The 20,859-nt window shown below is 40.7% G+C and overlaps 1 protein-coding gene across 1 annotated transcript in view; it reads left to right on the forward strand.

Moving 5' to 3' along the window:
* WAPL (WAPL cohesin release factor) overlaps nt 1-20,859 on the forward strand; it is a 71,163-nt gene that overhangs the window by 16,610 nt on the left and 33,694 nt on the right. The window contains exons 3-5 of the mRNA XM_066622110.1: nt 4,917-5,954; nt 17,464-17,582; nt 19,152-19,247. Of these exons, the coding sequence (XP_066478207.1) occupies nt 4,917-5,954; nt 17,464-17,582; nt 19,152-19,247 (1,253 nt within the window). The remainder of the gene's footprint in view (nt 1-4,916; nt 5,955-17,463; nt 17,583-19,151; nt 19,248-20,859) is intronic.

Raw genomic sequence — 20,859 nt, forward strand, 5'->3', positions numbered from 1 at the left:
AAATGATCTTTTTGTACATAATGTGAAAATGGGTTCCATGTCACTCAGCTACAGCTAAGGACTCTTCTTGGTTAGGGTCAGGTAGTTTTGGAAAACTTTAGTACTACTTCTCTTGATCTTCAGTGTCTCTTGAGTTGCTGGAGAACTGTGAGTAGACTTGCCTGATTTCTGTTTGATAATTTTGTGAAGCACTGACCACAAAGCTGAAATCTATTCACTTCAGAGCAGTGGTTCCCAAACTGTGGGTCAAGATCCACCAGTGGGTCGTGACTCGATTTTTGGTGGGTTGTGAAACTGACAAGCTGATAACTGACAAGGAAAATGTACTGAGCACTGTGGAAAGTCAACCTGAGCCGCATATGCATGTTTTCTTGCAAGTTGGTGAATGTGCCTTGGCTCTTATTGAAGGCCAGGCAAAGGGGAATGCAAGGCCACCAAAATGGTTCTGATCCAATGAACATGGAGCTCAACAAACACTCCAGAAGGCACTCCCCCACTATAGTAAAAAGGATAAAAACAGAGACTTGAGCAACTGGTAAGCAAAACATTTTTAGGTGCATAAAGCTAGGTGGGTCCTGGTATAGTGTCATTTTTAAAAGTTTATAAGTTTCTGGTAGACACTTATATGCCTGGTGCTTTTCTCTGTCCAGATGCATTTGAGCAGAAGGTTTTTGCTTATGCTATGTAAAAGCTTTTATGTAAAGCTTCAATTTGTCACCTAGAAGTAGTAGTGTTGGAACTTGATGTCAAGCTTTTCAAACCTTTTCTGAAAACAAATCAGAGCTTCTCTCCACCACAAACTGCCTTTGCTGCTTCTGTCTCCACCATGGAATAGGCATTAATGTGGGTTCTTGCCTGTGTCATTAGATTGATTTAAAAGCTCTGTCAGTGGACCCTGTAGTGGCTGTACTGCCACTTTGTCTGAATTATATACCATCAGGCCCCACCTAGTTTACCTGACAAAAAAGAAAGAACTCTTACCAACTCAGACCTCTTTTTACTGTACTGTAGGGGGGCTGCCTTCTGGAGCACTTGTTGATCTCCACATGCATAGGATTTGTACCATAGTGGGAGCCTTGTGTTCCCCTTGGCCTGACCTTCAAGACTAGCCAAGGCACAGTTGCTTACTCTTGAGTAAATGCAGCTGTGTAACAGTTTCTGTTTCCATAGGGCTCAAAATATTTATCAGGTTGGAGGGGGACTGCCTTCTGGGGTGTTCTAGGGTGGCTGCATTCCTTGGATCGGGACCATTCTGGTGGCATTGGATTCCTCTTAGCCTGCCATTTGTATTTGGTCAAGGCCCAGCCATCTACTAGCGATTAAACACGCGGTGCAGCTCAGTTTCACTTTCCATAGGTTCAGTGCATTTTGTTCGTCTGCTGTCGGCTTGTCAGTTGTAGCTTCGCAACCCACCAAGTGCATTGTCACCTACAGTTTGAGAAACCCTACATTTCTTTGATGTAGTATACCAAGATTTTAATTTGTAACTTCACTGTAGTTGTATAACTATTAGCACACAATACCTTTCAACAAAGGTTTTAGTGTTGTAAGCAGAGGGCAAGACCGGTGACGCACCTACAGTTTGCGACTGGCCTCCGTATCCCCGTTCTCTGTTTAATCCTTTTAGCTGAATACTGGAAACGAGGAGCACTTTCCACTGTTATGTTTTGTAAGTGTAGAAAATTGAAGGGAGAATCTTCATGCTTCACTTGAGTGTACATGTACTTGAACTCTTCTTAGTTCATTCGTAGTTTACCCAGCTAAAAGGTTTAAGCAAGGACATCTAGAGGAGCTAGCACTGCTGAGGGGGAATCAGCATGGCTTCTATAAGGGTAAGTCTTGCTTCACAAATCTTGTAGAATTCTTTGAAAAGGTCTGTAGGCTTGTGGGTATGGGTGAACTCGCTGATATACCTGGACTTTCAGGAGGCGTTTGACACAATCCCTAATAAAGGGATCCTGCGAAAATTCCACAATTGGGGAATAAGAAGGCAAGTCCTCTTATGGATTAAGAACTGGTTAAAGAACAGGAAATAGAGAGTGGGTGCAAATGGGCAAATTTCATAATAGAGAGATGAAAAGTGGTGTGTATGAATGACCTGGAGTCAGAGATAAGCAGCAAGGGGCCACACTAAACTTTTCCTGGTGGTGATGTCCAGAAGGGATTGTGAAAAGCTCCAGAAGGATCTCTCTAAACTGGGGGAATGGGCAGCAAAATGGCAGGTGCTTCAATGTACTTTGGAGAAAGAAATCAACATTTCACACATACGAGGTACAGTGGTACCTCGCATAACGAATGCCCCGCGCATTGAAAAACTCGCAGAACGAAAGCGTTTTGCGAAGTTTGGGAACTCGCACAACGAATTTTTATGAACCGTGCTTCGCAAGACGAGTTTTGTTTTGTTTTGTTTTGGTTTGACTTAAGGGGTGGGGAATCTTCATGCCAGTTTATGATCCTGTTCACCCTAGTAAGGGGCGGATCTTCATGTCAGTTTATGATCCCATTCACCCTAGTAAGGGGCGGATCTTCATGTCAGTTTATGATCCCGTCCACCCTAGTAAGGGGAGGATCTTCATGTCAGTTTATGATCCCGTCCACCCTAGTAAGGGGAGGATCTTCATGTCAGTTTATGATCCCGTCCACCCTAGTAAGGGGAGGATCTTTATGTAAGTAAGTCCCATTGTGCTTACTCCCAGGAAAGTGTGCACTGGATTACAGCCTTCAAGCTCCCCACTCAGCATCCCCCCCTTTTGAAATCTTCTGTACAGTATGTATGCCTTTAAAGAGCACTTAATAAACACTTTGTAAACTGTAAACCAAATTTGACTTTGTTCTGACTTTTCTTGCCCATAGGAACGCATTAATTAAATTTCAATGCATTCCTATGGGAAAATGCGCTTCGCATAACGAAAGGACTCGCGGAACGGATTAATTTCGTTATGTGAGGCACCATTCATTGTACGTCTATTAAATAACGAGACTGATTAAATAACTCACCTTTATTTATTGGTATTACAAATTTAATGTTTGTCCCCTTCAGTATACTCCCCATTTGCACTAATACATCGCTGTAGTCTTGTTTTCCACTGGTTGAAGGCATGGAGCAAATCAATTTCTGTCAGTTGTTTCAACATATCTGCTGTTTTCTTCTTTACAGCATCAACTGATTCAAAATGTGTCCCTTTAAGCACTGATTTAACTTTTGGGAAAAGATAAAAGTCGCAAGGTGCTAAATTGGACAAATATGGAGGATGTTCAAGTGTAGTAATGTGACTGTCGGTCAAAAACTGCGTCACAGAAAGTGCTGTGTGAGCAGGCGCATTGTCCTGGCGAAGAATGAAACCATTTTTCCACAGTTGCAGCCGTTTCTTTCTGATTCTTTCTCTCAGCTTTTTCAAAACTTCCTTATAATAATACTGGTTAACTGTTGTGCCTTCTGGAACCCATTCTTCCAAAATTACACCCTTGATATAAAAAAAAACAATGAGCATTGCTTTGAGTTTTGACTTGGTTTGATGAGCTTTTTTCATTCTTGGTGATGACGGTGTTTTCTAGTGCATTGACTGTCTTTTGGTTTCAGGATTGTACTGGAAAATCCAAGTCTCAACACAAGTGATTACTTTATGAAACAGGTTTGAATCTGCGTCCAATTCTGTTGGTGTTTTGTGCAATTTTACTAAAAATTTCAAATTGACATGTTGTTCAACTTTTAAACTTAGCATTTTTTTGGCACTCTACAGAAAACACAACCAAACTAAATGGCAACTCACAATCAACTGAATGTCATAGAGTGTTGCTGCTTGTCATGCAGGTTCAGACATGTTCAGGGTTACTACGTATGCAGTTATAACTGGTTCTGACTGCTTTGTTTACTAGGTGGAATCACAGTCTCATTATTTTATAGACATATCTCGTAGACTGATGGGTTGTGAGCTGTTTGTGATGGATCGGGGGGGGGGGGGAGAGAGAGATCTTGGGGTGGTAATGGGCAGCTCAATGAATGTGTTGACCCAGTGTGTGGCAGCAGTGACAAAGGCCAATTCCATGCTTGGGATAATTCAAAAAGGGATTGAGAATAAAACAACCAATATTAAAGTCATCATACAAATTGATGGCAAGGCCAGTTCTGGAGTATTATGTTCAGATCAGCTGCCACATCTCAAAGGGTATAGTGGACCTGGAAAAGGCACAGAAGGGAATTACAAAAATGATCAGTGAACTGATTGCTTTTCCCTGTATGGGAGGTACCCAGCATTTGGGAAGGAAGGCGCCTGGGGAGAAGACACAGTTGAGACACATAAAATTATGCATGAACAGCTAAAATGGATAAAGTTTTTTGCCCTCTAGCACAATACCAGAATCGGGACATCCACTAAAATTGAGTTGTGGCAGAGTCAGAACAGACAAATGAAAACATTACTATGTGAAAACATTTCTTTGTGATTAATCTGGATGTCATAAGGTGTTCTCCTTGCCATAAAATGTTGTCCTGACACCTGACCTAGATGCCTTTAAAAAGGGTTTAGACCATTTTGTGGAGGAAAATTCCATCACAGGTTACAAGCCATGATAATTATATGCGAACTCTGGGTTTTAGAGGTAGCCTATTTCTGAATGTCAGCAAGATATAGATATCATGTTGTCCTGAGTGCTTCTTGAGGTGTCTTTTGTGAGATACAGGAAGCTGGACTAGATGGATCCTTGTCCTGATCCAGTGAGGCTCTCCTTATGGGATCATGGAATGATTGCCTGGTGTCACTGAAAGAGAGGAATACTGTAGTTAGGTTTATGTTTTCAACTAACGGTGCTCAAACTTGGAAGCTGTAGTTTGTTCAAAGTTTTTCCATTCTCTTATTTTTTAGTGACACTTGTTAAGTGGAGACGTTATTCATTCATTATTGGTCTTTGTTTTGTAGATAAAGTACAGAATTTCAGTGAGGACAATGAGAACAGTCACTTTATCCACAAGAATGCTGAAGACAATAATACACATAATGCTCAAACAGCAGAAATCTCTGGGTACAACATTGAAATCAAAGAATCTCATGATCTTTGGGACTCCCATATTGGGAAGAGAGACTCTGCATCAGAAGGATCACATTCTAAAGGATCATTAGGAGCTAGTTTATACGAGTGGGAAGATGAGAATGAGGATACCCGACGAGGAGAATATATGCTATGTTTTAATGATGAATCACTTTCAGATATAAAAAGCAAGGATGAAGATCTAATCAAAGAAGATATGGAAACTCCAAAAGAAGCCATTAGCGAAGAATTGATGCAAACTGTTCTCAGGCCAAGTAACTGTAGGACATACTGTAGATCTAACAAAACAAAATCACAGGGGACAACAAATTTTGATAAGCTACTGGATGGCACTCTTCAGCCTCTAGCCAAAGCAAACAGTGATTCAGATACTGATGGTTTGAATCCAGTACGGAAAGTTGCTTTAAGTAGCGGGACCAGTTTTAGAGGGACAGTTGGAAGGACTAGAGACTACACTGTTCTCCATCCATCATGCTTATCAGTTTGTAATGTTACAATACAAGATACCATGGATCGTATTGATGAATTTGCCACAGCTGCACCTACTGATTTAGGAGAAGCAGGACGTCTCAGAAAGAAAGCCGACATGGCGACAGCAAAGACTACAACCAGGTTTCGACCTAGCAATACCAAATCCAAAAAAGATGTCAAATTAGAGTTCTTTGGGTTTGATGACACTGATGAAGGAGGGGTTGGTGAAGGTGTCTCTAGAACCTCTGGAAGTTCAAATTATAAAATTAAGTATTTTGGTTTTGATGACTTAAGTGAAAGTGAGGATGACGATGAAGACCGACAGTTAGAAAGGAAAGTTAATAAAAAAAGAAGAGCAGCACCACCTTCCTCACTTCAGCCCAGTTCTGATGGCAGTGAAAACTACTCACAGGACAGCCAATCAAGTAGTAACCCAGGTAAGGTTCACTTGCTGCTGCTGTTCCCCAGTTGAACAGAAATACGACTTGGCTGTTTTATATTCTGTCTAGTAAGATGTGTTGCACTATATAATTAACTTTCAAAATGTATGTTTTGGATATTTGCTTGGATTGATACATGTATGGTCAGAATTTCCTGCTTATGTTTTGGGAGTTGGGGGAAAGCCTTTTGATATATCTTAATTCATAAAACTTTATATTGGAACTTTTTTCCTCATCTTGTAGTCCAGATAGGTTAAAGTTTAGTAGACAACAAAGCTCGGTAAGTATGCAACTAAAATCCTGGTTGTCAGCCTCACATGTGTTGAATTCGACAGTGGAGCATAGACAGCTGCTGAGATGGAATAATGTTTCTTCTAAACTTCATGGAATCGAACCATATGAGCCTTTGTTGCATGGTTGCTGCCTAAGATTATTCTATGTCAAGGATTCTATATCCCACAACTGTGAGCTTTGCTGGGTGTCTAGAATCTTTGCATGATCAGGTTGGCATTTCCTTATAAAAGTGTTTTAAAGTGGTCATCTTATTCTGTCATCAGAATACTTTAAAAAATTATTTTTGAGAAGATCCGGATTGATGATCTTGGAATTGGTGTCTTTTCTTCATAACAACCACATTGTTTACTTTCTCTGACAGTTTTTTAAAAGTGGCATGTAATGTCTCTTATCCCCAGCTCAGAATGAATTACAGGTAGGCCCACGCTATCAGCAGGGGTTCTGTTCCATGAACCCCTGCAAAGACTGAAACCCATCAATGTTGAAATCTGTGGGTTTCGGGAGCTCTCTAATCCTCTGGAGGCCACTGGGGTTGTGGTCGAGTTGCCTCCAGAAGGTGTTCTGAGAATCAGGGAGGCCGGGCGCAGCCTCCCCCTTCTCAGAATGCTTTCTAAGGTTATTGGGAGGCCTTAGAAGGTCACTTCCAGTTTTTCAGAAAAACTGGAAGTGACATTTACAGACCTTAAATGGCCTTCAGAGGACTGGGAAAGGATTCCAGAGGGTCCACATCAGGCTTAATTGGGACCTGCAGATGATCAAATCTACAGGTCCCGAATCAGCAGGTAACATGGGCAGCCTGTATGTGTGTGCAATTTTATTTTATGTGGTTCAAGAGTATTTTGTTCATTTTTGGGTAGTGGTCCCCAAACTGCAACACGGTGAACTCATGGGGTGCCATAGGATGTTTCTGGTGGCCTCTTTCTCCCAGCTCCCCCATTTCATGTAATTCTTGCACTATCCAAGATGGCAGCACCTAGGAGAGCTGGGAAGAAGAGGCCTTTATTTTCATTTCATTCACCTTTATTGGCATAAAAAGAGGCCTTTATGAAAGAAGGCATCATGACCACGGTAAGTTTGGGAACTGCTGTTTTAGGCTATATTTTGTAGAAATATTGAAGTTGTACCTACCTAGGTCTTACCCCAACTCACAGCTGAAAGCTTATATCTTATGCATTTGTGAAATGCATTTGAATTTAATCACACAGGATATGATGCGTATTCAAAGGCGGTTTCTCTGCTCCCTCTTCCAGACAGAAGAAATTGTGCCTGTCTTGCAGTACTCAGTTCTGTTTCTCAGATTTTCCAATCCTCCTCCTGAGCCAGCCTGGATCAGTGCAGAGAATCTTGCCTCACTTATATTTAGTCCTTTTTAATATTCTTGCAAGACTTTAATCTGGTTCTGCCCCTAGTGTTTCTACTGTCATCCCCTCTTCCTCTGTGTTTTTTTAAGTGGGAGGAAGCAGTGTTTGGAGTTGAAAGCAGCTGCTATTGTTTCCCTTTCTTTGGAGCCGGTCTATGGCACTTGTCTTGTGCTCTTACTGAGGCTTTCTTTGTTGCGCAATTTTACCAGAGCTTCCCCCTTTCTCTTACCATAGTCCTCAGTTCTCTCATATTGATGAGACTCAGTTGCCTTCCAGTACTGCACATTCTGTTTTTCTGTACTGCACATTCTGTTTTTTCTCTAGCGTCTGCCCTTCATGTAAGAGGCCAGATAGTGACTTGTAGAACTGTTAATGCACAGTCATTTTTAGTCTTTTTGGGATGGAATTAATTCCAAAACATTCTAAAATACTCCAAACTTGGTTCCTCCCCCTCCCTGTAACTAATTTTTTTTTTCATCTTTGGATGGTTGTGACAACTGGTCCAGCAAAATGGGAGGCTGCAGGGATAAAGCCATAAATGAGCAACCCTGCCATTGCTTTGCTGTTCAAGAACTTCTTCACCCTTGTTCAATAGGGATGAATAGTCTTGAACCGGATGTCACTTGGCTCCTGTCAGCTTTCCCACCCCCACGTGTCAGTTTAAAAGCTGCTGTGCCACCTTTTTAATGTTACATGCTAGCTGTCTGGTTCTGTCTCAGTTCAGCTGTTACTTGTCCTTCTTGTACAGGTCTGATATGTCCCAAAACATTCCCTAGTGCCCTTCTCCCAATGTCACCATCTCATCCACTCATTGAAACCCCCTAAACTCTGCTGCCTAGCTGGTTCTACGTGTGCAATAGGTAGCGCTTCTGAGAACATTACCCTGAGGGTCCTGGCTTTGAGCTTCCAATGTAACAGCCTAAATTTGACCTCCAGGACCACCCATCTACCTCCTCACATGGATGGTGCCAACATGTACCTTTACTTCTGCCACATCCCTAGCGCTCTCTATGAGCCTTTCTAGGAGAGACATGATGTCCACAACCTTTCCATCAGGCAGGCAAGTCACCATGCAGTCCATACATCCATTGGAGACCCCAGTCTCTGTATTATAGAATTGCCCACTACTGCATGAGCTGGACAGAGAGGAGCGTGTCATGTTACTTCATGCTTGGATCACATTGGCTGATGTGAGGACAAACAACCTGCACATTATACACATATATGCTTAATCCTGCTGAGGGAAAGAAGATCCTTCTCCGTTTCTAAAAAAAGAAAAAGGTAGTTTCTCTCTCCCCCCCCCCCCCTTTGCAGAAGAGCACAGACTCTTCTTTCCTAAGATCTAATCCTGGTTTTTGCAACTTGTAGCAGTAGTGAGGAATGTTTCACTGACCAAAGTTCTCACCTTATTGCAGAGGTAAGAAGGATTCAGGTATCTGGGAGCTTGCACACATGGTACTATATTATAAACGGAAGTTGAGAAGACTTTTCATATCATTCCCAGTGTATTGAACCAAATCTTCTACCTAGATGTACTACTTATTATGCGTGCTTCCCTCTCCAGAGAGAATGATGAGACACTTGTAAAGTTAGGTTAAGTTCTTCACATTTCATATCTGCAACCAGTTTTGAATCCGTTTCTCTAACCATCAGTGCTTGATGGTTGGCTTTCAAGTCATATTAAAGCATCAGTTCTCAAACTGTAGATCACAACCTACCAATAGGTTATGACCTGATTCTTTGTGGGTCATATGCTGGTTCTTTCTGGAAGCCGCAAGGCATTCTGTGGTGCAGCATGGCTACCGCAGCCTGTGAAGTGGGTTGTGATGGTAAACGATTGAGAAACACTGTATTAAAGCAATAGCAGTTAGGGTTCTGCTTGAATTTTCAAGTGCCTGTAGGCTGCAGAACCACTGGAAGCCACACATGATTCCTTGGTGGCTTTCTTATATTTCTAAAATCTTATAATTTTTTTTTAAGGTCTTTAGCCCTGGTATGTGCTGATAGGAGCTTTTATAAATACAGTAGAACCTCCAAAGTTGACCACCTCTCTATATTGACCACCAACTTAAGTTGACCTAATTTTCACAGTATGGACAGACACTGTATACACTATGGGAGACCAACCTCTCTATATTTATCACCTCCGTAAGTTGTATCTTAACCACTTCGACCATTGCACAGAGTATTAATTTACCCTCCATAAGTTGCCCACTGAACGCGATACTGTGGGCCTGTGTTTTGCCTGGTTTGTCCCATCTTGAAAAGCAAGAAGCCACGCGACAATCCCTCTCCTAAGCCTGCTAGCGCAGGCGCAAAAGGGTTTTTATGGTAGGCATGCTGCACCTAGCCGACAGACCTGCGCCGGCTGCCGATTGTACCTGGATATGTACCAAGTTGTGAGGGATATGAGGTTGCTTGTGCATAGTGAAGCCACTGTCCTTTCACTTTGGTTCCCATCACCAGTGCATTACTTACATTTATATTGTAACACAACTGCTGTTTTGCTGCCTATTCTCCTGGTTTGGAGAGATCCTTCTGGAGCACTTCACAATCCCTTCTGGTCTTCACCACTCAGAAAAGTTTAGTGTCATCCACAAACTTGTCCACCTCCCTGCTTATCCCTGTTTCCAGGTCATTTATGAAGATGTTGAAAAGCACTAGTCCCAAGACAGATCCTTGAGGCACTCCACTTTTCCCCTCTCCACTTTTTTTGTCAATTGCCCATTGACACCCCCTCTCTGTTTCCTGGTCCTCAACCAGTTCCCAGTCCATGAGAGGACCTGTCCTCTTATTCCCTGTCTGTGGAGTTTTCTCAACAGCTTTTAGTGAGGGACTGTATCAAACACCTTCTGGCATTTAGTGATTCTGAGGAGACCCAGTGGAGGCCCGGCAGCCTAAGTAAAAAAGTGTGGGTGTGTTTTTTTTAGCTGTTGGGGCTATGTAACATGCTACGGGCTGGCAAGGGATAGCATTGGTCTGCCTGTCTGCTATGAAACCAAGTGTTTTTTTTTTAACTGACAATTTTTTTTAAGCTTATGAATTTTCAAGGTTTTTTTAAACACTGTGGACTGTTTATTCTCTGTCTCTTGATATAGATATGGATATAGATTATTTAAATAGTAAGCATCACAAGAGGATCAATTCTCATTGATATTTGCAATAAAACTTTTTAAAAATCCAATCTAAATAATAACTTGGCCTTGCATTTGTTGTCCTGGGAGCCAAACATGATAATATTTAAATGCCTTTTTTCTCGTATGTTGACCAATTTCCTCCAGTCCCTTGGGTGGTCAACTTAAAGAGGTTCTACTGTACTGTTTGTGATTCTGTTACATTGCTATATTACATTGTTTATTATACAATATATATTATATTGTTTTCTCCGGATATATAACCTCTTGAATTTAAATGATTGTCCATTTGGAACCTAGGGTTAGAAGTATTAAGTCACAGATTGAAAACGTAGAACTGTACGAACAGCCTGTGTTATCTGCTGTTTTGGAACCCATGGATTTCTTCAACTGCAGGAATGGGCCAACCTGCACCCTCTGAAGGTGACTGAGGCACTGCTCTGGTCACCCTTGGAGGCTTAAAGGGCCTCAGACATTTGCGGATTTCGGCATCCACCGGGGTTCCAGAAATGGAATCCCCCTCAAATGATGTGGGCCAATTGTGCTCCATAAAACAGCAAGGTCAGTGATGATATATGCTACTTCTATCTGTCTCTTGAGGTGATTAGTAGAGACTCCACCCAAAAATCATGACTTGGTAAATCAGTTGAGATTTTTAATAACTTCCAGAGGCACAAGTATGAAGCTAATTTAAAGCAGATTCCCTGTAAGTGACATTGTGCCATGTGAAATAGGTTTGTAGTAACATGGTTTCAGTAGGTTGCAACCTTCAGTTCTATAGATGATTGGTGTGCTTTATTTGTAATCAACTAAATTGCTGAAAAATCCTCACTCTTCTGTTGCTGCACTTCCCTGTTCTGCTTCTAACTTGGTATTCTCATGCTGGTTTCCTACCAATCGCCAATCTTGGATTTCAAGGTTTGAACAGATATTTCTACCAAGGAAATTGGTAATCTTCCCTCTTTCACACCTTGTTGCAAACCTTCAGTTGCAGAAAAGTTTCCTCAAAATATTAGGCCCTTGGTGTGGTTATTTGGTAGGAATTAAGGCTTCTGTGGCCAGAGTTGTTCTCAATAGGTGATTATTTGTTCTAAACATCACTGTGTCTTGGAAATTTAAGCAAAGTTACTTAACAATTGTTCCACCTCTGCATTAAAAAAGTATATTATTTCTCTTTAAGTGTTAAACATGAGGAAGTGAATGATTAGGATCTCTTTCCTTCATGTATGTTTTTAACTTTGAGTGTGTAGAACAGCACATTAATCTTGAGTAGGAAGAAGTAGAGGGAGTTAAAAATCATTTAAAGTTCACAGAGTTGCAATCATATCCACACTTACCAGGGAGTAAGCCCCATTGACTACAATGGGACTTTTAAGTAGTCATGCATAGGATTGGGCTCTATGATAGGAAGGGAATGTTGGAGAATCTTTGGATTTCTCTACAATTCTTCGTTAAATAGTTCCGATTAATAGCAACTAGTAACTAATCCCTGAAACAACAGTAGGAATTCTTGATAATGTAAAGAGAACCTCTGAGGATCCTGTGTAGCTAGATAGCAATGGCTATGTGAAACAAACTAAAGTGGTTGCCATGATTTAATTCTTTGGACGCACAATCTCCCTAAGCTAAACCTCTGCCTACAATATGTGGGAGGCTAGGCCACAATGCGATTCTATTGGAGTAAAACATGAAATGCTTGAACAGCAAGACAGACAGGATAAACAGGTTAATCATTGTAGAACAGATGCTTTATCCAAAGGAAACTTGAATTAATCATAGAGTAGGAGAAAATTAAGGAGACTAAGTGGGAGAGATTGAGCGCTGACTACTTCAAAGATGAATCTCTGATTCCTGTAGACACTTCAGAATTAAGCCCCATTTAAAAAATAGCCTGGAAAAGATAGGAGGCCAGAATTATTCTAATTTCAATCAAGAGAGAGATCTAATATTCTTGTTGCTGTACCATAATAAACAATGCTGCAACCTGACACATTAATTTAAACAATGTCTTGTTTATTGTGGTCCATGCCATATATAGATACTTAGGTTTCTCCAGTTAAAATTTAACTTACATTCAGCTTGTCTGTGCCTCTGTTATCAAATGCTTAACTTTTGGTGTATGCATTAAATTATTAAAGAAAAATGTGTATGAATGCACATTCTTTTTAGCGTGTACAAAGTGTTGCAGACCTTCGTTCAATTGCATGCTCCTCTTCTTAACAAACCACTCTCAGAACAATATTTTGATGTTTTGCATTTTTTCATCTGCAATGTGCAAACCAAGTGCATCATGCATTTTTATAGAACCTGTGAATTGATTACAGTGCAGTGAAACTGCTCTTATCTTTGAGGGATATATAGTTCTAGTAGTGATAGTATGATTTTTAACATTTTGAGTCTTTGAATTAACGAGTCAAAATTTGCTATCTAACAGTGGTTGAATACTAGAATTGGGTTGCTGATCAGTTGACCTATAAATGGATGGTCAAATATTCATGTTGAATTATGCTTTGTGTACATGGCAGTATCTTCTTAAAGTTCTAGCATGTAGAAAAAATACTGTACTGAAAAAATATTTGATTCCATGGGGTAGCAGTTTTATTGTAGCAGGGCTCTTTAAATTAAAGGAAAACAGTTATTTAACAATAGCCTCCTCAATGTGAGAGAGGGTAGCTGGCTGACAATCCATCAGTCATTCTCTCTTCAGGCACTTAGAACAGCTTCACTTAAAGGCAAGTGACCCCTCCCTTCCCCCTAAGCACTTGAAAGAAAGATACAGTGGTGCCTCGCATAACGAAATTAATCCGTTCTGCGAATCCTTTCGTTATGCGAAATTTTCGTTGCGCGAATCACGTTTTCCCATAGGAATGCATTGAAATCTAATTAATGCGTTCCTATGGGCAAAAAAGGTCAAAACGAGGTCAAATTTGGTTTACAAAGTGTTTATTACGTGCTCTTTAAAGGCATACATACTGTACAGAGGATTTCTAAAATTTGAAGCATACACGAAATTTTTAATTTTTAAAAAATTCGTTATGCGAAGCACGGACCTAAAATTTTTTTCGTTATGCGAAGCAAGGCCAGAAATTTTCGTTATGCGAGTTACCAAACTCAATCGAAAAACTTTCATTATGCGAGTTTTTCGCTGCGCGGGGCATTCGTTATGCGAGGCACCACTGTAATCATTTTGCATTCCTTCCCAGCACTGCACTCTGGGTGAAGGGAGGGGTCGCTGGCTAGAGTGAAGCCTTTCTAAATGCCTGGAGAGAGACTGATTGTTGGATTGTGTGCCTAATGACTGTCTTACATCACAAAAGTCAGCAAGGCTGTTTTTAAATCACCTAGTGAAAGTTCATTGTTTTTTAAATGGATTTGCTTTAATGTGATTTTTGCCATCCACCAGAGTTCTGGGAAGGGAACCCTGATGAATAAGGACACTCAACCTGTAGTTACAGTCATTGTCAGTCACCCCTATTGAGGCAGATGGCTAGGGATTAAAAAAAATTCTTAAATAATTGCATCATAATAGCATCTGGTAGCAATGGCAGAAATTGGAATTCTTTGTTCCCTATGGCTGCAGGAGGGATGGACAGATGTCCACACCTTTCCTTTTTTTGAAGGCAGACACCCTCTGCAGTGCAATTCTCTCCTCTCTTCTTACAATTGTCATATGGCCTAATCCTTTTGGAAGGTGTCTACTGTAACTGCAGACAGGACAAAAATATCAGGAGGAAGAAAATGCATGTAAGCAGACATTTTAATGGTACTACTGACAAGTTCTGTGGCTTTAATTATTCGCCACCTTGGGCATTTTATTATGATAAAGTAGACCACAAATATTTATAAGAGGTGCCCAGGCATTAGGAGTGCCAGAGAATCTGTTGCATTTGGGGAATTGGGGTTTCCACAAAAACGGGGATCATGGTTTTAGATGAGCTTTTGGAAGGGACTAGACTCAGATCAGGGGTGTCAAACTCATTTCATATAGCGGGCCAGATTGCAATCATGTTGCCTGCTGAGGGCTGAATGGGATGTTGTTAAAACAGAAGTGATGTCATTAAGCAGGCCATGGCAAGAAATAAGCATTTTTTTTCTCACTTGGGAGCTCAGCTGCAAATGACAGAAAAGAAAATATGCAAATTTTGATCCCATTTTCAAGATATGGGAGAGCCCAATTATGTTGGCTGCCCTTTCAGCAGAGACACCTTACCATCTTACTGCACCTTCGCAGCTGAGAGCCAGATGATGATGGAGCTGGGAGAGCCTGTAAGGCCAGATAAAGAACTGTGGGAACAGGGCAGGTTGAACCCTGGCCTGAGAGCCGAATCCAGGGTTCGACCGAATCCATCCACCTCGTGAGCAGACCTTTCTGTTCCACTTTGGCATCACACAATATTCCCCTCCTTTGGGGGGCAGTGACACTCTGTACAGTTGCGTCTGCCCGGATGTCCTGTTGCTTAGCCTTCTGGGGTATCGGACAGACAACATGACTGCCCAGAGCATCCCTGTTTTCCAAACGTGGGGGACATGTTGCAGTGTCAAAGTGGAACAGAAAGAAGCAGTCCATACAGGGACTGCTTTTCTGTTGCACAGCAATGGCGAGTTTGGCCACCACTGCTCTAGAAGACCATTTTGTAATTAATACGGAACTCTCATCTCTGCTTAATGCAGCTTATTTGACAAATACATAACTGGTCAGTTGTCATTAAGAGACCAGAATCCAGACCCACACGCATTGCCACTCTGCTTACACATGGGCACTTTAAATTTCTTCCTTCAAATGTTAGTGCACCTTTTTTTGCTGTAAAGCTTCCTCTGAAGATTGAGGGGAAGGACCTCAACAGGCACTTCATAAAGTATGAAGACCTGCTGTCCAAGGAAATTTGGCACTTTTCATAATGTGAGAGCAGAAATATTTGCAGGAGCAGAACGTGAGCAGAAGAGAAGCGGAAAATGGCACACAGCCGGAAAAGATAGTCACACTCTGAAGGAAACAGCTAGTGATTGAGGGATCTGTGAATTCTCACATAACATATTGTAAAGACCCTGTTGAAAAATGGTCGTTCAGATTATCCTGCCCACGTAAAGAGCTTTGAATGCTGTCTGAAAAAAACATAGGTGGTATATAAAATACCTATGTATTTTATAACTGTGCATGAGGGACTCGAATCCCACTTGTTACAGGAGGAGAACCAATCCAGTGATTACCCTATGCTAAACATTTGATCCCTCACTGAAAGTTGTCTTCAGGTTCCTGAGAATGGTGGAGGAGGGTTGTTAAATAAAAATGAATTTAAGAGACAGATTTTTTGGAAACTGAATGGAGTGATCCCTTTGATGGAAACTATTATGGGCAAAATAATGGTTTTCAAGGAATTGGTCTGTCTTTGCATATGAAAATTTGTATAAGTTGTATAGCTGAAAAGTTGTATGAAGTTATATTTGCTTACAAGGGTCACTATTACATCCATGTCCCAGATCCTACCAGTTAACAGCTTGGAAGTTGAAAGGCTAGGGTTAAAGAACCAGGGTATTCCAACAAAGTAATTATGGATTTCATAAAATAATCCAGCTTGTTTCCATAATTCAGTTGTTTTAAGAACTAGTGATTTATGGACTTGTCTATAGATGTGTTAATTAAAATGCCTTTTTTTGCATTTTTATACAGGCTTTTACAAATCTACTACTGAGGGGCCCTACACAGTGCTATATGAGAGAGGGGAGGTATTTTTTCATAATGCATTGAGCATTATGCTCACAAAGCAGTGGTCAGCAGCAATCACAAATTGTGACATGGTTAGTAAGCTAAGGTGAAATTTGTGATGGCATATTTTTAGGTGATCCGATGATACTATGTCTTGCTATGTATTCTCCATGAATCAATATTTGGACTGCAGCTTTCCTGTTTGTGTCCATTGCTGAGGTTGATCCTAATAAAATGATTCACACAGCATAAATGATGGCTGATGGTTACTGTTACGTAGCAGCCTACATCATTGCTGGTTCCCTGGAGAACGTTAACTTTTAATGAAGTGTAAATTAGAAGTTTCATGTGTTGTGACAGTTCCTGGCAAATAGCAATTTTTCTAAGGTATCTAGTGAAGTTAGACATAGCATCTTGAAAGAACTATTCTTAAAAATCAAGTACAGTAATTCTTGTTTGCAATTAGATTGCTAACATTTTCAGTCTTACGTGTTGCTGAATCTAACTCAGAATGTACACTTGAAATTATTTGTTCAGTTCGCAATAGGCTATTAATGGATCTCCATAGTCTGCTTTTATGCACAGTTGCTTCAGAAAATTTTTTTCCTGGTCTAATGGAGGAAAGGAAGGTTTCACTAACTTTTCTCTTGTGAATTCTAACTATCTCCTATACAGTTTTTTTTGGTGCCTGCCTTTTATGATATTACAAATGACCAATTCCATGTGGTCCTAGACCTTTTAGGAACATCTTACATATCCAAAGAACTATCAAGTGGGGGCTGCATTTTCTCCCTTTTAAATAACCTGAAAGCCATTGTGTCTTTCTGACAAAGGGAAGTGACTGAAAGCTGATGTTCATGTGAAGCAAGCAAGTTGCACTCTTGCCTCAAGATACCATTCTTAAGTTCTTCCCAATACATTGAACCTACTTCTCAGTATGTTACTTTTCACCCTCTTACTGAAACAACTTGAGACATAATTCATTACTTAACATCTTATCCTTGTTCTTGTAGAGCTACTGGATTTCCCAGAAGATTCATCCAGTGTTCCTGAAAGCAATAAGAAACCCACAAATACACAAGGTGACAAATCTAAGGAAAACACCCGAAAGATTTTTAGTGGACCAAAGAGGGTATGTTATAACACTGAAATGTGTCTGTAATTTCTTATTAATGTTCTAGCTAAGATCCAGTTGTTGAGGCCTAGCAGAATCTATTCTATCTCCATGAAGGACATGCATGGAGAATATTAAAGAGGGATAATGAGCTTGTATGGATTTTGTAAGATGCCGGTGTTCTTGTTCGTGTTCTTTACTGCATGCAAAATAGATGTGTATTTACCCTGATGTTCCCCCTGAATTGACTGAAGCTATCTAGAAAAGCTAGATTTTCTATAATAGAGTCTGAAATTGAGTATAGAGAAGTTTCATTTTCACAGCACTACATGATTTGGAATGTGGCTTCTTCAAAACTGTTTAAAATGTTTCTATCCCTCTGTTCCATCCCACAAGATGACATGTACCAGCAGGGTGGCTTATAACACTAATTTAAAATTGAACAATACAAGTAAAACATCATCATATACAATAAAATGGCACTAGCACATTTTATACATAGTTGGCCTCTTGGTCAATGGGACTTGAATTTGGCTGTTTTATTTGGAAGGATATATTAATATTATTATATTAACAGTATTTATATACCGCTTTTCAACTAAAAGTTCACAAAGCGGTTTACAGAGAAAAATCAAATAACTAAATGGCTCTCTGTCCCAAAAGGGCTCACAATCTAAAAATTGTGCAAAAATCTAAATATCCTGCAATTAATGTTTTCAGTGGATTTAACTGTTTCATGGTTGCCCATTTCTCACACTATTTTTTATGTGCTATAAGCCAAAGAATTTTAGTCATGTGACTAACTTGGTTTAATTTCAATAAGACTTGATTGTGACTTTCTCTAAGTACAGCCCCTCGCATCCTAGAGGCATTTTATAGAGTTGTTTATTTCTGATAAGTAAGGATTAAGCCAGCAGCCTGATCCTATGCCGGGGGCTGTGCCAGCAGCCAGTGTGGCAGCAACTGAGCAAAGCGGGCTTGGGAGGGGGTAGGGATGGTAGCAGAGGCTACCGCCAGGTCCTGTTCCTCCTGAGCCGATCCGTTGGACACAGGTCTCCTCGGTTCTGCCCCAGCTCAAGGGTTGGTGCAGATCTGAGAAAACCCATTTGGGCCAGCCATGCTTAACATGGGGTAAAGGAATTTTCTGTGGCCCCACAGAATACAGCAGTGGCCATTTCAGTGCTGCTGTTCCTCATGGTGCCGGGCAGGGATAAGACTGGGCCCTAACCGACCGCAGTGGGCTAATTCTGAGTAAGGTAAATAACACCATTTTCAAACACCTCATTTTATAACTAAACAGCTGCGCTCTTAGTAACATTCCTTCTCAGTTCTCTTAATTTATTCATTTCTAAGGAGAAATCTCAACCACAGTAAAAAAGTCTTGAGCATTTGTATCCAACCTGTATTGGGGTTTAATTACTTTTAACGTTGGAAGATAACCCCTCGTTAACATTATGAGGAAAACTGAGATAATGTAAAATAAATCTGATAGTGGATATAATGCTGTTGCTTTCATTGTGGTGTACTGATTATAAAGACTGAACTGGCTGTGTTCCAAATAATATATATAACTATTCTGTTTTACAGTCACCAACAAAAGCTGTATACAATGCTAGGCATTGGAACCAGCCAGAATCGGAAGCTCTTCCAGCACCACAAGCATTGAAAAATCCAAGTGTCCCGGTGAGTTGGATACCTTTTCCCCCCACCCTTGCCTTAAAACTGTGCTTAGATAATTCCTTTTTATCCAAAGATGTAGTCTGAATTTGAGAAATGTGTGCAAAATAAAGTAGCAGATTTCAGGAACAGAGATTTCCTTTGGTAACCAAAATTAGTGGATCTTTTATCAAATTTTTAGTGACAACTATTCAGAATTTAACCAGGAGCAATATAAAGCTTTGTTTCCAGGAAAGTTTCCCTAGATTGCAGAGAGAATGTTGTTTCCTGGCACTTCATATAGGTGTGGTAACTTGACTGTGTTGCTTCTACTTTGTACATAGCTGTGCAAGAGGAAGTACGTATTCATGACTCTACACACATGAGCTGGGTTGGTTATGTGATTCCATCTGGAGTTTTAGAGATGAAAAGTTATTTTCTTAAACTCATTCATTGTGTTTTTCTGTTCTCTGCATGAACTTTTGTGCAGTCACTTTTATAAACCTTCTCAATCTTCAAAATATTATCTCTCAGGGTATGCAGAATATACCCTGTGTACCAACCTATCAACACTTTCCCAGAAGACATTTTTCTAGGGGAAAAGCTGTTGTAGGCTAGATACTATTCACAGGCATTAACGTTTCTGTCCTAGTTTTGTTGTCTCAGAATGTTCAATAAAAGCATCCCTTGGTTTGAACTAGATTAGATATAGTTTAGGATAAATGGAAAAGCACTAGCTACAACTTTTTAGTAACATACATGTGCAGTAAATAAATGTGTGTACAGTCATTACATGATAGGCAAGAAGATTTTGCTAACTTTCTGCTGTCACCAAGGGCTATTGGTGTTGGATATTTTTTGTATTTGAAGAGGACGATACTGCACATTTGAGTGAGATCAAGGGGATGTTGACTTCTCAGACCTCATTGATAAATTAAAGATCAATAAGTCACCGGGCCCTGATGGCATCCACCCAAGGGTTATTAAGGAATTGAAGAATGAAGTTGCAGATCTCTTGACTAAGGTATGCAACTTGTCCCTCAAAACGGCCACGGTGCCAGAAGATTGGAGGATAGCAAATGTCACGCCTATTTTTAAAAAGGGAAAGAGGGGGGACCCGGGAAACTATAGGCCGGTCAGCCTAACATCCATACCGGGTAAGATGGTGGAATGCCTCATCAAAGATAGGATCTCAAAACACATAGACGAACAGGCCTTGCTGAGGGAGAGTCAGCATGGCTTCTGTAAGGGTAAGTCTTGCCTCACGAACCTTATAGAATTCTTTGAAAAGGTCAACAGGCATGTGGATGCGGGAGAACCCGTGGACATTATATATCTGGACTTTCAGAAGGCGTTTGACACGGTCCCTCACCAAAGGCTACTGAAAAAACTCCACAATCAGGGAATTAGAGGACAGGTCCTCTCGTGGATTGAGAACTGGTTGGAGGCCAGGAAGCAGAGAGTGGGTGTCAATGGGCAATTTTCACAATGGAGAGAGGTGAAAAGCGGTGTGCCCCAAGGATCTGTCCTGGGACCGGAGCTTTTCAACCTCTTCATAAATGACCTGGAGACAGGGTTGAGCAGTGAAGTGGCTAAGTTTGCAGACGACACCAAACTTTTCCAAGTGGTGAAGACCAGA

This window comes from Tiliqua scincoides, chromosome 3 (genome assembly GCF_035046505.1).
Source record: "Tiliqua scincoides isolate rTilSci1 chromosome 3, rTilSci1.hap2, whole genome shotgun sequence".
NCBI lineage: Eukaryota > Metazoa > Chordata > Lepidosauria > Squamata > Scincidae > Tiliqua > Tiliqua scincoides.